Genomic DNA, 15,485 nt, shown 5'->3' with positions numbered 1-15,485 from the left:
TAAAAAGACTGCTCAGATGTATCTTCAGAAAAACAGGCAACAGTCAGAAACTCGTGCTGTACATATTGTACAACTCATCTATTTCATCTTTACCCACAATTGTAGTCATGGACATGACATACCTCCTGCCCCAGATCTATGTGTTTATGGGCTACTTGGAAGAAGGGAAATTTTGTCTCACATGATGAACAGATATGGAAAACAGAACTTTAACAAAAGAACGATGGACACAGAACAAGATAACAGGATCAAGAAAAACGTTGCATATTAGGAGACAACATTTTATTCTCTGGATACAGGCAGACATATCAGGGCACATAAAAGGGGTAGTTCTAAATATAACAAAACTGATGCAGAGGCCATTGGTGGAATTACTGGTCCAAAACTCTCTGGGGACACTTCTGCTACAATTATCAGCAGCCGAATAACAAGAGTGCATTTGTAAGGCTCAGTGAAAAAACCAGAATTTGCCCAGTATAACAAATCTTTTTCTGTAAGCGAGCAGCGCAAGAAAGCTGCTGAAACTCTACTGTTTCTGACATGCAGAAATTCCTTGAGGTATTTAAAACATTTATATGATGCCTCTTCAGAGACCTGCTAAAGGTGGCTCAAAAATAAAACAAGGTAAAAGTCTTAAAAACATTAAATAATAAAAAGCTCAGCCAATAAAATCAAAGAAGCATAAAATATTTGGCAGCCTAAATAATCTCCATAACTGTCCTCAGGATAGAAGCAGATTGTAAAAACAATTAAAAAGATCACCCTTAAGAAAATTCTGAATTTATTCCCTTGTCTGATATATGATAGTCCAAATGAATAGAGCTCTTAATCTATACGCCAGAACAGCCTCAGAAACTTTGACCTCAAGGGATCCCAGCCTATAAGAAATTAAAAGGCTCCAAATCCCTTTGAGGCTATCATTCTCTCAAGATAAGCCTTAATGTATCATTAAATTCCAACTTATGCCATTTTCCCTCTAAGCACTGAGAAGGGTTTGAGCAGAGATACTATAGGGGTAACTCCCATGATGGAGTTGATTTTAGGCATATACTCAGTCTGCCTGGAAGAACAGTTTTTTCCTTGAGAGACCCTGTGCCTCAGGAAGAAGAACAAATACAGATACTCCTTGTGTTGAAATGATGGCAATCAGAAAGATCATTTTTAGGTGGACTGTCTCCTTCCATATGTCCTGGTGCGCCAACTATGGTAGTCTGTTGGCTACCCCACCCCTTAGCCCAGTCTAGCATTGACCAGAGCCTGGGTCTTTTCTGTCATGAAAGGGGCTCACTGAAGTGGGAAAGGCAGAGAACCTCCTTAGAGATCTTCAGGAGGCTCTACAAGGCCTGCTTGTTTGCCAGGGCTTTTGGGGGTGTCTGAAGGGCAGGCATCTTTTAAGCAGGGGGAGGGAGGGAAAGATTTGGGAGGTGTTATTTTATTTGAGATTTAACTAAAATATTTTAACTGTTATTGTAAGCCACCTTGAATCAAGGGGAAAGGTTATACATGTTTTTACTAAATAAATAAGTGTAAATACACTGATCTCATACTATTACTAAATAAAAGAGGCCTCCTGTGAAGGCTGGCTGAATTGTTTACCTTTTGTCTGCTGATGAAGGTCTTCACCTTCATGCTGTCTATTCTGACATGATTCCCAGTTGGATTATGAGCTCAGTATCAAGAGGTACAGGAGGTGAGTAGCCCAGCTCAACACATGGGCATTTGTTCTCTAATCAGGGTCTATTGGGGAAGCAGCTTGATACGGTGGCCATAACGGCCATTGAAGTGAGTGGAGAACATTCCTGGGGAGCAGGACAAGTATAATTCTATACTATATGAGTCTGGAAAGCAGAGGTCAAAGATGAAAGGTGTGACCATGAAATGTTTCCCAAAGACTGACCTCTATGACTAACTACTGATAGTTCCTTGATGTTGCACCAACTCTAAAGGCTTGCCCAAGAATTTAATTTCACTTTATGAAATAGTTGTACCAGACTTGAGTCTACACTCTTTTGAAAGAAATACAGTTTGAGTTATGTGTCTAATCTCAGTCCAAGATCAGCTAGGGTTTAATTGGAAGAAGGAAACACTTTGAAAAGTTAGTCCTCACTTGCGCTTCTGAAGGCAACTGATCATGGTACTAAGATCCTTCTGAAGCAGCTGGAAGGAAGAGACCGACTGAGATGTCATGTAAGTGAAGGCAGATGGCTTGAAGACCCAAGTGAGCTACTTGGGCCAGCAAGACTTTGAGGAAAATATGAGGTCACTTCCAAGTGAAGCACCCCAATATTGATACTGTTGGCCACAGAAGATAAACTAGTACTATATTCTGTGGTACTGAAAAATCAGAATATGAATATATGCCTCCATAATGCAAACTGAGGCCAAGAAATCCTCATACGGATCACCTACGAGACTGATTTAACTTACTTGGTTGACACTGGTCAGGTTGAGACTATTTTAAAGAAAGGCAAAATCTTGGAATGTGGGAATGTTGACATGTGTTCTCTTGAAGAGACTGAGACCATCATGCAGAGACTCCACTTTAAGAGGGTGAGATAAAACATGGGTTGGATCCAGAATAGATTTTCCAACAGCAGAACTAAACTTTCCTGCATCCTCCCTCCAATGCAGCCCAATGAGCTTTACAAAATGCTGTACCTGAGGGACAGGGGACCCTGCGGAATGACATGTGGAGAGATCTACAGTGGGAAGGGGGAACCAGAGGAAACTGCCAGTTTAGTCAGGATACAACCCTATGTCTCTTCATGGGTAAGGAACCCCTAGTAATCTTAAAGGAACAAATTTCAAACAAATTAAAAACATACTGTTTTTACTTGGCAATAATGCAGTGCTTCAGCAACTAACCTGTGTGTTCCATCTCTTGTGTTCCCTATCAAGCTGCTTAATCAGTATCTCTGCAGCTTTCACTGTTTCTTGTGCTTTAGCAACTTCTGCTTCAAGCTTAGCTGCCTCAGAGGTTCTAGCCTGGAACCTGAATAAGAATTACATTTTAATTAATCCTTAAGAAACAAAGCTTTCAGAATGCATTACATTTAAAAACCAGAGGTGGTGATAACTTAAATACTAAAACAATATCCAAATAAATATCCAAAGCAACCGCATTTGTTAAGAAAAAGAGCTGATACATACTTATCTCTTAGTTCTGCTACTTTTTGGCCCACAGAATTTAGCAAGTCTTCTAGTTTCTGTTTTCTCTCTTCAGTTTTCCTAAGGTTACTAAAATAGATTAGAAATGCAAATTAAGGTCCTTATCAATTAAGATGCAAAAGTCATCTAAGCGATTACAACCCTTATGCTCACTGCTGCCATAGTTCTGTGATACAGCACATGTGCAGCATGCAAGAAGTCCCAGGTTCAGTCCCTGGCATCTCCAATCAAAAGGCACTTAGGTAATAACAAGTAAGCAAGCCACAGTCAGTCAGAATGAATGGATCAGTTGTTTGAGTTAGTAACCGATGGCAAACGTTGTTTGAAGTATGCCGGAATAATGGCTTGATGTATCCCAGAACATGATTTGAAGGGATGCACCCATGTATTACCCCAACTGCATCATTTGTCTGAGAAAGAACTGGATGTGTTTTAGATGAGAAGTATGACTCTGGGATCTGATGTCCACACTCCTTTTAAAAAAACACAGGGGAGCACATATATGGAAGGCACAAAAATATGACTTCAAACCTCAGCTTCAGAGGATAGCTTTGCTAGTCTGAAGTAGAAGAGCTAGATTCAACTTCAGTAACATGGTTAGTAACATTTCACACAGAGATCATTCCGGGGGGGATCGAAGTCCCCCGGGGTGAGGTACAGGGGGGCGGGGCACATGACGACGCCCCGCCCCCTGCTTCCGGCTGCCCCGCTTCCAGCCCTCATTCAGCCAGGAGGAGGCAGGAGAAGAGGGAGGGTAAGTTGCTTCCTCCCTGCCTCTCCCCACCCCTGCCTGCCTGGGGCCAGGGAGGGCCTTCGTGGGGCTTCCTTGCACTCCCGCCGGCCTTGCAGGTCCACCGCCGGGTCCCTCATGGGGCTCGGCAGTGGAGCTGCAAGGCCCCTGGCGGTGGCCGGGACCGTTGGGGGCGGGGTGTGTGGCCTTATGACACACTTCTGGTGATGTCAGGGTGTGTGGCCTTATGACACACTTCCGGTGATGTCAGGGTGTGTGGCATATGCTAATGAGTTATGCTAATGAGTTCCCCTAGCTCTTTTTCTACAAAATGACCCCTGATTTTACAGACCAACAAGATTTTTGGCACATACGCTTTTGGGTGTCAACACACCCTTCATTAGACACCAGTATCTGGCAAAGCGGACTTTGACTCATGATAGCTTATACCTTGACAATCTTGTTGGTCACTAAGGTTTTACTGGAGTCAAATCTAGCTCTCAGACATCAGTCTGTTTCTGAGAGAAGACACTGGCAAGGGTGGCTGTCAGGAAGCAGATCCAGATGTTACACAGTTTTACTCAGGATCAGTTACATGCATACAATATCCATGACTTCTGAAAACATGAAAGCAGAAGTCAGAATATTTATCTAGAACAAACTACACAAGTAAGTTTAAAGATATACATTCTGATCCCATGACTGCTGACTTCAAAGCAAGGCCCACTGAATTCAACATAGAATTGCATCCTTAGGCTAAAAGGGAGGTCTTACTTGGCCCAAATAATAGGCTCAATTTTTTAAGGAAATGTGGGGTGGTTTAGAGTAAAGAGCACTAGATTCTATACCTACAAATCACCAACTGTTCTATTAATTCCATAAAACGAGAGTAAAACTTGGTTTCCTGGTAGAAACTGGCTACTAAAAAGTGAGTGCAGATTAACATACAAGATTTCCTATTTTAACAGAACTGTCTTAAGCAGAATTATACCTTTTAAGTCCATTGAGTCAATGGGCTTAGAAGAGTGTAACTGCTTAGGGTGGCATACTGTTAACCAGAGTTGCAACTCAGAACAACAGCAGAAAACATTTCACTCACCGTTGGAGGCCTGTCTGTTCAGTTTCCAGAGGGTGAATTCGTTCCAGGACATAGGAGTACTGAACATTGGCCTTAACCCATGCTGCCAGGGGTGCAGCTGCTGTACTGGCTCTTTTAGCGTTCTGAAAAATTCAGCACAAACATTTCACCTTGAGGCTGTAGATGCAGGCTACTTTTGATAGCTTACACAGACTTGCGACATTAAAAATAAGCAATGTGGCATCACTGGCAATTATACGACGGATCAATACTATTATCGATGCACTGCAGACACATCTCCTGACAATAAATGTTTCCCATACACCTTCTCCAGGTCTTGAGCAGTGCAAATCATTTTGCAGGGGTAATGCAGAGAATCGGAAAAATAGCTGCCTCCAAATCACAGCTCATTTAATCCATGCCTGCTAAATACATAAAGAGATTACCTTTGGGTCAAAAGATGCTTTATTTTTAGCTAGAAGTTCTTCTACGCTCTCACGGATCTGCTTCGGAATGTTCCGAGCATCAAAGGTTGCAATGTCTTCTCTGACTCCTCTTTTGGCAAGGAAACTGCCAAGTATATTAAATATATTAAATATTTGAACTCATTGAATTCATTTTAATGAAACGTATCTTTGTAATACAATACTTTGCATGGGCTACAATCATCTCCTTTGGTATGGAGAATAAAATATTTCACCTTCTGGGGAAATACAACAACAGGAGAACCAAAGAAAAATTTCTAATTACCTCTTCATGCTCACCCATGACGTATCAAAAATGCCCATCAGCCGTAAGACACCCTCCAATATATCTCTAATGATATCAGGTGGCATGCGAAGGGAGCGGATTTCTGACAGAGATTCAGGTTTGATGTTTCCAACTGCTAATTTAGCTTCATTAACCAGTGGCTTAAAAAAGGAGAAAAATAGTTGCTTAGTTTTAACAAAACCTCCATTTAAGCCTTTTTATTATACCCAATACCTCCTGGAAAATTCTCATATAGATATACATGCACACAATTTATATTGTGCGTGTATGTTTTAAAGATGTGCAGACTATAAAAGTACCATGCAACACAAACACATTAAAAAACTCTATGATATGTACATAATTTGGAAAGCAGGCTCTGAAGTCAAGGATACCAATAAATATCCATTCTGATTACCTGAACCTCCTTTAATTCATCCTCAATTATTGCTTTTCTTTCTTCTATTTTTACAGCTTCTTCTGCTATCTTCTGTTTTATTTTTTCCATTTCTGCTTTTTGCTCACTTGCATCCTATTAGACAGAGATATCATTCATGACATTTATTTCTAGGCTTCAACGCTTGCTGCGGTTGTATAATGCATCACTGGTCACATTTCTCTGAAACATTAGGTTTTTACTACCTATGGCATATTTTATACTAATCGTCCACTATCATTGAATTGGTATGGAGGTTCACAGGATCAAGTAGCAAGGTCTCAGGATCAGGTCATGGCAGGAAGAGAGTAGAACCGGGTTCAGACAAACAAGGAGGTTCAGTTAGAAATCAAGCTGGGTGGTGGTAGTGGTTACAGACCCTGGCCACAGGCTTTTTGCAGCCGCTTACTACTCCCACCGTCTTAGGGTCTTGGTTCCAACCATGAGGGGTGCCAGGAGCCATGTCTGTTTTAAAAAAAATCTTTCTCCTTTTCCCTCGGGATGAGTTTGGGTAGGCCTGCCAACACCAAAGAAATCTTCTTTTGGACCAGGTCTGGCCAGCCTTTAAAATGTGTGCGTGCATACATGTGGGAGCAAGAAGGGCTTCAGACTCGCATTTCCCCTCCTTCCCTTTCTACCAGAGGTGTCCAATTCAACACCAACATCCTGGTAAGCATGTAACCTAACCAGCTTGTCTTGTGGTTATGTTCTAAACCCAAGAGAGCCACTTCCAGAAACCCAGGCATCCAGGTTTTAAGAAAAAGATGACTAACTACACATATTCTAGAAAGCACAGCTATTTGGAGACAAGGCGAAATCCTGGAAAAGGAACATAATAGGTCATAGTAGGAAATGTCCCAATCTATTATTAGAGCAACTTCATCACAATCTCGTGACAAGTGCAGCCTATCAGAATATATGCCAAATCACAGCAAAGCCATACCAAGAGACCCTAAGCTGTGCGAAACCACTTAATGGCATCAGTAGCCTTTCACAGGGAACATGTGAGTGATATTTTGGTCATGACCAGGAGGAAAGGAAATATTGCCTCCCTGCAGAGAGAGGGCATAATGTGGTAATTTGACACAAACCCGTAGAGACAGCATAGACCCATAGTAGATCCCCCCCCCATGCCAGTTACACCTTAATGTAAAACAGGCCTAACATGTGAAAGACCTACAAGGAATGTGCAATTTTGTACTAGACAGACATTTTAAATCATGCAACCTTGTCAATTCATGTTTAAGTCTGTTTTTATCACAGTGTCTCGGCTTTTAGCTTTTTTCCTTCCTAACTGTTCCCTTTTCTTTCCCTTACATTTTTTTCCTTTTAGTCCTTTGGAGCTCCTCTGTCATTGTGATGTCAACTGGTCCAAGAAAGAGCAAATTCCCCCTTTCATATATCTGCACTTATATACATTACCTGCATAGAAACAGTGATTTCTCGGAGTGCAGCATCAGCCTCCTCTTGCTTCATTTTGAGCAATATGCTTTGCTCTTCAGCTTTCCTATTCAGCTCATCAACAAGGGCTTTTGCTTCATTCAGCTTAGCCACTCCAGCCTATGAAGATTACAGACAGTAGGTGAATAAACCTACTTGAGAAAGTGAAGGCCATACAGAGACTAGATTTTGACCACACCAAAATACATGACACTGCCTTGTAACTGAGTCAGACCACTGGTTTCTCAAGGACAGTATTATCTCCTCTGACTGCCAGTGGCTCTCCAGGATCTCAGGAAGAGGCCTTTCACATCGCCTACTGCCTGGTCCTTTTAAATGGAGAAGCTAGGGACTACCATTTGTGGGACTGCCATTTCATTGGTGGTGGGAAATGCCATCAAGTCACAGTTGAAAACCATAGGGTTTTCAAAGCAAGAGACCTTCAGAGATGGTTTGCCATTGCCTGCCTCTTCATCATGTCCCTGGTATTCCTTAGAGGTCTTCCATCCAAATACTAGCCAGAGCTGACCCTGCTTAGCTTCCAAGATCCGATGAGATCAAGCTAGCCTGGGTTAGCCAGGTAAGGGCCATTTTATGATTCTCTTCATAATTGAATTACAGCGTTTTCCTAGCAACTCAGCTAGGTCCTTTTTTGAAAGGTGCAAAATGTAAAATAGAAACATAAAATGATGTAACAATTGAAGTAAAGCAAGCACAAGCCTAATCAGTAGGGGCTACTGTGCAATCCAATTAGATTAGGATTTTGTAACTGAATCAGTCTCTACTCCCTTGGACTATTCACTGGATCAAACCGTATTCCAAGCTATTTTCAGTGTGCAGTATGACCAACTTTCAATTTGGAACTTTTATGCTGGCACTTAAGGAAGGTGCTCTAGGTGTCAAAATTTAGGCTTAAGGCCCAGATATGAACTTTTGGGTTTAGAGAAACAGTCTGGTACTTAGAGAACCATCACTAAGTGCCAGGATAAGAATTCTTTCCTCTACTGTCTGCAGGACCTTGGGGGGGGGGGATAAGTTAAATGTGTGTGTCAGGGGGTTAATTTGTTAACTGTCTTGGTGGCCCTTATGAGGGCTGAAAGGCAGGGCATACACAGGGCCTTAGCTAAAGCCTTCCTAGTGGGAAGGCCCTGGGGAAAGTGGGGGGAGGCGGAGTGTGCGTGTGCGCGTGCGAAGCGTGCGCGCCGCACACACATCACCCGGAAGTGACCCCACTGCACGCCTCACTCCCACATACACGTCAGAAAAGGAACGACACGTGTACGCTCGTGTGGCTACTCGTATGCAATGCGCGTTTTACTCAGCAGCAATCCCCCATGCAGTCAAGGGAGTTTACTCCCAGGAAAGCCATGCACGGGATTGCCATCATATGAGCACAAGCCCCCCCTAATGCAAGAAAGGTGCCACCCGGAGAAAAAGAAAGCCCCGGTGCCATTCCCACCCCGGGGCGGCAAGCGCACCCCTCTCTCTCCTTCCAAAGCGCTTTCGCACCTGGGGAGACGGCGGGGGCAGGTGGGTGGAGATGGGGCAAAGCGTGGTTTCGCCCCTTCCATGCCTGCTCGTGGGCTGGCCGGCCGGTCGGGAAGAGGCGGTGTGGGGAAGGCAGTGTTTTTCCTCTCGGCGGCTACCGCCGCTGCAGTTTTTCTGGTCCGAGGCAGGAACTGCCTGCCGCCCCCGGAACCCTACCATGCAAGGCAGCAGCTCGGCGCGGCTGCGAGGGGGTGGGGAGAGCATTTTTGCCGCTCCGAACGAGGCCTCCGCCGGGCAGGCCAGGCCGTGAGGCTTGCTGCCGCCGCCGGGGAAGAGAGACCGCCGCTTTCCTCGTGAGAAGGGCTCCCTCCTGGGCGCGGAGCGTGTGTGAGCCGGCCCAGGCACCCTCCCCTCGCCTCCGCCCGGGCTGACGCTGAGAGAGAGAGAGACGCGTCTTCTGGGCACCTCCTCCTCACGCCCCAGACGCCGAAGGGGTCGGGAACCTGCTGCCACGGCACGGAGAGGCTGGCGAGGAAGGACGCGCCGCGCGCTCCCCCTCCCCACTGCGGGGCCCCCGTTGCCGTTCCCCGCGGGGGGGAGGGGGAGCAGAGGAACAGGGGAGGGGCCCCACAAAACTCACAAGGAGGGCCGGGCCCCGTGGGCCCCATGCGAGCTACGGGCCTGGGCATACATTTTGCTAATAAATAATTACATTGAAAGGTGACATAATCAAGATTCTAAGTGATATTCTCCTATATCTTCAACCGGGGGGGGGGGGGATGCAGCCACCAGTAGCTCACAAAATAGCCTGAAAAGATAATGCAAATCAAAGACATCCTACATACCTGCAAATGGCTCTGCCTTTTAATCAACTCTGACCTTTTGCTGTTATGGATAGCACAATACATATGCAAAAAAGTCATATATCTTCTGGGAGTAGCTCCATATGTTTTACATGACTCGTGGATCATCAAAAAGGATTTTAAGAAATCAGGATCACCTATACAATATTTTACAAATTTAGCATTCTTTATGGGCTGAGATACATAAATACTACTAAAGACAAGAGTTACACAGTTTAGCTAGGAAAAAAAACAAAACACTTCTTTCAAAGCATTCTTCTTTATGGATGACCAGGTTAAATCTACTGATTTCAATTCAAAAAAATTGCAGAGTATCATGACGCAAACCACTCAATTGCTCTTGATACACATTTTGTATGTCACGTTTTGTTTTTGGAGACATATAGTGAAGGAAAAGGTTTCCCTTGCTCGAAAGCCAGTCGAATCCGACACTAGGGTTGCGGTGCTCATCTCAGTTTCCAAGCCGAAGAGCCAGTGCCGTCCGAAGACGTTTCCGTGGTCATGTGGCCAGAATGAATAAACACCAAGGCGCATGGAAGGCTGTTACCTGCCCACAGAAGCGGTACCTATTTATCTACTTGCAATTTCTTGCTTTTGAACTCCTAGTATGGCAGGAGCTGGAACCAGAGACGGGAGCTCACTCCGTCATGCAGCACTCAGGTCTCGAACAGCTGAACTACCAACCTTCCAGCCTGCAGTTCTGCGTCTTAACCACCTAAGCCACCGCAGCTCCTTTTGTTTCTGAAGACATATATTACATGGTGTATTCTTTAGGATAAGAAATAACAGCCTACTTAGTGTTTGGACAAAGCCTCAAACATGTTCTTAGAGTATAGCTTCTTTGCTTTGTATGGGACACTGGAGATACTTATTACATAGTTATGGCTAAGTTCCAAAGACCTCTGTAACTTGGCCAGGGTTCTCAAGAGAATTCTGAGCTTGTGTTTTTCAAACAGTAGTACTTCCTCCCACCCATGGATGGCAAGCCACTTTTGTAACTGGGGAGACTTTCTAAAAGCAATTTGCCACGTGGCATTATGGTGGGGGAAGGGTATCCTTTTCCCATTTTTCTTTTAACTGTACCAGGCACATCCAGTTCTTGGGCATAAAACAACACTTTGGTACTCAGACTACAATTTTAAAGAAGTTATGTAACCCTGCATGAATAAGTACAACTCTTAAGCAATACTCCTACCAGAATGCTTTTTCTTGTGTTCCTTTGATGCTTTAGCTGCCTTTTCATCTGCTTCTGTAAATAACATTTCAGGTATCTAAAACGTAAAAATGGTAGATAATAACAAATAGTTCGACTGGAAAGTTTTACAGCAACTAGAAAATTACCAAAGAAACATATTTCCCCCCCCCCCCAACAATGCTGTCTATCCTAATGACTACAGTTCAACTAAACCACCCATACTCTGATGAGACAGAGTTACACAACCAGTATAAACAAAATAACAATTGCTATCCCAGCCTCTATTTATGAATGTATGGTAAAGAACAGAAATTAATTTACCTTTTTCATACTGCTCTCAGACCAACTTTCCATCCAGAGCACCTGACATTTCTTATGAAGTGCAGGATTACTTTCACAGTTTATTGTGAAATTCAAGTTAGTAGAATCCATAATCAACACCACATGAAGATTTTGTTGGATTCCTAAAGGTTATTCAACATATGTATATTTTTAAAAACACATAAACATTCTATTATCAGCTTGTATAGCATTTTAATATTATAATCAAGTAATTCCCAGAAATGCATTCCTAGAGAGCTGTGATTTGGACCATACCAGCTACAAAAAGAGTGATTACATACAGCGGCTGGAATCCAGAAAGACTTATAGGTATAAACAAGGGAAGTGGTCATTGTCACCCCCCCCCTTTTCTGGCTGCAGCTCTTTGCCCCTCATGGGAATCCCCTACTAAAGGCCCCCAACATTTGAGGACATTTTGGAGAGGCTTGGAAGGGGGGCACCACTAGAAATGGGAGTTGGAAAGTACTTATATATGACATTGGCTGTAAGCCAGATAAATAATGTGGGAAAATATTATTCTCATATGTAGGAGCTGCATATTTAGTTTTTGTTTGTTTGCTGTCAAATCACAGCTGATTTACAGCGATCCGTGGGGTTTTCAAGGCAATAGATTTCAGAGGTGATTTGTCATTTCCTGCAACTGTGTAACCACCCTGGGCTTTCTAAATACTGACCAGAGCCGACCATGCTTAACATCTGAGATCTAATGAGAACAGTTACATATAAAGTCCTATGAAACCGATGACCCCATGCAAGTGTTCAACCTTGCTTGGTAAATCATACCAACAGCATTCAATTATACCAACAAACTTTTGGATCAGAAAACCACTGAACATTCCAAATGCATCTGGTGACACAAGCACTGACATGCAAACACTTAAAATAGAATACATTTTGTTAATCTTTAAGGTACCACTGGGATCCTGGCTTAAAATTTCTGAGGGGCTACTATTCCCTGCAGTCAGCGTTCAGCCTCTTAGCACCAGGAAAGCCCGTCTACAACAGCCACAACAGTTATTCAAAACTTTGTTTTTCTGTAATCTCACTACTATTTTAGACCTCCCCAGAATGGCTAAAGAATCTTTGGTGGAAAAAGCTAGTGTACAGAACATTAGCTCTGAACTACATCTTCTTTCTAGGCAGTTTATGATACAACATGATGAGATATTAAACTGAAAAAGTCAAGCATGGTAACTAATCTGTAATGCATTACTACTGGTAGATATGCTACTGGTTCCCCATGATCATGGTTACCAACTGCAGTCAGGATTTTAAAACCCAACCTGGCTTATAAAGATTATAGCAGAGAAGTTACCAAATAGAACAGCAGGTGTAAGTATGACTTTCTAATTCACATTCTGCTTAAATGCTTCATTTTTTAAATGTGAACGTGTCACATAGGACTGCCAAGTCCCCCCGGGGGGCGGGGAAACCCCCGCCCCAGAGGCCGGCAGATCGGGCCCCGGGGGAAACCCCGCCCCGACGTGCGCGTCACCAGGAAGTGACGTTAGGACACCGAGCATGCTGGGGGCGGGGCCACGACCATTGGAGGGAAAACTCTATGGCAACGATTTGGCAACCCTAGTGTCACATTTCTCCCACCATCTTTTGTAATTAGACATATACTTACACAGCCTTGATTCACTTACTATAAGTAAAATAGTTAAATACTGGTCCTGTAAACCCATCTTGCGAAGCTTGATCTTTCAGAGGGGACAGAAGTGGCTCTAATTCTTCTATTGTATACAGTCCAGGAACTTCACCTATTTCAGAAACAGGTTTTTAAAAAAATTTACTTAAAAAATCACTATGGCCATGTCTAGATAGAGTCTTTCTTTTGTAAAACACATACCTTTGAAAAGGTGACTGGTTGTGCAATAGGCACTAAAAACGAATCGAAGAGAAATATTTATACTCTTCTACCTATAACACTAACTCCAGCAGTAAAACCTATGTAAGCTCCAAAAAGTAAACCTTTTATTTTATTTAAAAAATTAAATTGTATTTTTTAAAGATAAACTAGCTGAGGAGAAAGTTCACCAGGAGAAGTTCTAGATAGCTGCCACAGAAAACAAAGAAACTGAGTGGGAAGATACTCCTCCCCTTCAGACTATATGTCCTCTGAGGCAGCATTTCTGAGGGAAAGTCTTCACATCAGAAAGCTAGCTCTAGACACTTCTGAATCACTGCTCTATACAGATGCAAAGTCCATCAACATGATCCAAAGGGACCAGAAAGACATAAATAAGGAATTATTTCAGTTTGATTTTTTTTCATTGTCACTTTAAATTTCTTAAATATTAAAAAAGTATATAAAAGAAGGGAAATAAAATGCCTGCATTTCTCTCTCAGAAAATAAACAATTATTTCATCTTCTTAGAACTTCAGGAGGTTTTTTCTGACCAAAACATAAATACATATAATCAGTTTAAAATAAATTGAAAGAAATATCCAGCCATATCTACGACACCGAGAATTCTGTGTAGAGACGATAGGCATCAGACTGTGCATAAATAATCAAAGAGCAACAGATAGATCGTTTCCTATTAAAACAGCGGACAATAAAACAGTATCTCAGATCATAAAAACACAGCAGAGGGAATAATAAAACAGGCCAAAAATAAATAATGATGTAGAAACAGACTAAATGAGACGACATTGGGAAAAATATTAATAGGATGCCTGGGAATTCTCTTTTTTTAAAGTTTTCACTGTACTTTACAAGCTTGTTTCCAGGCAAATCAACAAGGCAGAGAATGCCAGGGTTATGGGCCAGGGGCTGTGCAGGATTGTGGTTGCCACACAATGCACCTTCAAAATCACCACCCACCATATTTCTTAAAATGGGGGCAGAAGCTTAGGAGAAGGTTTTTTTGCTACTGTGTTTTTCTCACCTGAAGACAGTAAACTGTTGATCATCTCAAGAAACGTAGGGTGGACAAACTGATAGTCCTCAAGCAACAACACAACATGTTGTGCTTCAATTCCCGCAAGCTGCATCACCTGAACAAAGAGAAGCCATTCTTTTTTTATTTCGGCATACAGATATAGGCATCCTTGATTTGACTGAATGCCCGATGATATTAAATATACAATGTTTATGGCAAGGCTTGCTGACCCAATGGATTTGAAGGATATTAAATATACAATGTTTATGGCAAGGTTTATTTATTTTATTCTGCTTGCTGACCCAATGGATTTGAAACTTTACTAATAAATTATCTGAAATCTTAAAATAAAGATCCCGAAACTGTGCCTTTGTTTGAACAAAACATATCTCACATTTTAATCCAGTATTACACAAGTCTCAAATTTTATACCCATAAATTACACAAAAAATGTAGTATTCTAACACATGAACTCTGTGCAGATGACTCAGATTATCCATAATGAAGGGATTAGGATTGCATTCTATGGCTCTGTCCTCCAGCGACCATGCACTGTCACTTCTGCAGAGGATACCTGAAGTCCAATATCCATAAGCTCCAAAAGAGCAAAACACTGAAGTGAACCATTACGTGGCTGGGTGCTATAGGTAAGGGATTGTAAGTGTGCAGGCTCCTAAGCAAACATGTAAAATTCTGTGCCCAAATACTGGGGAAGGGATGTGCATCACGGAAGAACAAAGCAGGCCTATAGTACCATCCTAAGAAGGACTGCACCCTCCTAAATCCATTGACATGAACTATTTAGGACTGCACAGTGAAGCCCTTAACTGTTCATGCCCTTGAAAAGCTGCATGTCCCTACAAACTTTCATCAAGTCATTTAGGCTAGAGTCGTGATACAGTGAACTGAAATTACATTATTAAAAAATATGAGATTCACTTTAAGTAGAGTATTTTCAGACCCCAAAGACTTCAGTGGTGCGAAATGCCTTACACCGTCAAACCTTTGAACCCAATGTATTGTTTTTAGTTCTATTTTATTGTAATTTTATCTAATTAATTGTTTTATCTGCTATAACATTGTGTAAGCTGCCCTGAGCCTGCTTCG

At 42.5% G+C, this 15,485-nt stretch overlaps 1 protein-coding gene across 1 annotated transcript in view; it reads right to left on the bottom strand.

The window, feature by feature from the left end:
- Positions 1-15,485, bottom strand: part of DYNC2H1 (dynein, cytoplasmic 2, heavy chain 1) — a 132,967-nt gene that overhangs the window by 38,017 nt on the left and 79,465 nt on the right. The window contains exons 49-60 of the mRNA XM_015413100.1: positions 14,385-14,493; positions 13,140-13,253; positions 11,470-11,612; positions 11,149-11,224; positions 9,936-10,090; positions 7,585-7,722; positions 6,145-6,258; positions 5,727-5,887; positions 5,423-5,546; positions 4,998-5,119; positions 3,151-3,237; positions 2,866-2,992 (exon numbers count right to left, since the gene is read on the bottom strand). Coding sequence (XP_015268586.1) covers positions 2,866-2,992; positions 3,151-3,237; positions 4,998-5,119; positions 5,423-5,546; positions 5,727-5,887; positions 6,145-6,258; positions 7,585-7,722; positions 9,936-10,090; positions 11,149-11,224; positions 11,470-11,612; positions 13,140-13,253; positions 14,385-14,493 — 1,470 coding nt within the window. The remainder of the gene's footprint in view (positions 1-2,865; positions 2,993-3,150; positions 3,238-4,997; positions 5,120-5,422; positions 5,547-5,726; positions 5,888-6,144; positions 6,259-7,584; positions 7,723-9,935; positions 10,091-11,148; positions 11,225-11,469; positions 11,613-13,139; positions 13,254-14,384; positions 14,494-15,485) is intronic.

Source organism: Gekko japonicus, unplaced genomic scaffold (assembly GCF_001447785.1).
Source record: "Gekko japonicus isolate JY-2015 unplaced genomic scaffold, Gekko_japonicus_V1.1 scaffold3232, whole genome shotgun sequence".
Classification (NCBI taxonomy): domain Eukaryota; kingdom Metazoa; phylum Chordata; class Lepidosauria; order Squamata; family Gekkonidae; genus Gekko; species Gekko japonicus.
Note: the sequence above shows the minus strand (reverse complement) of the source record. Positions and strands in the feature narration are given on the sequence as shown.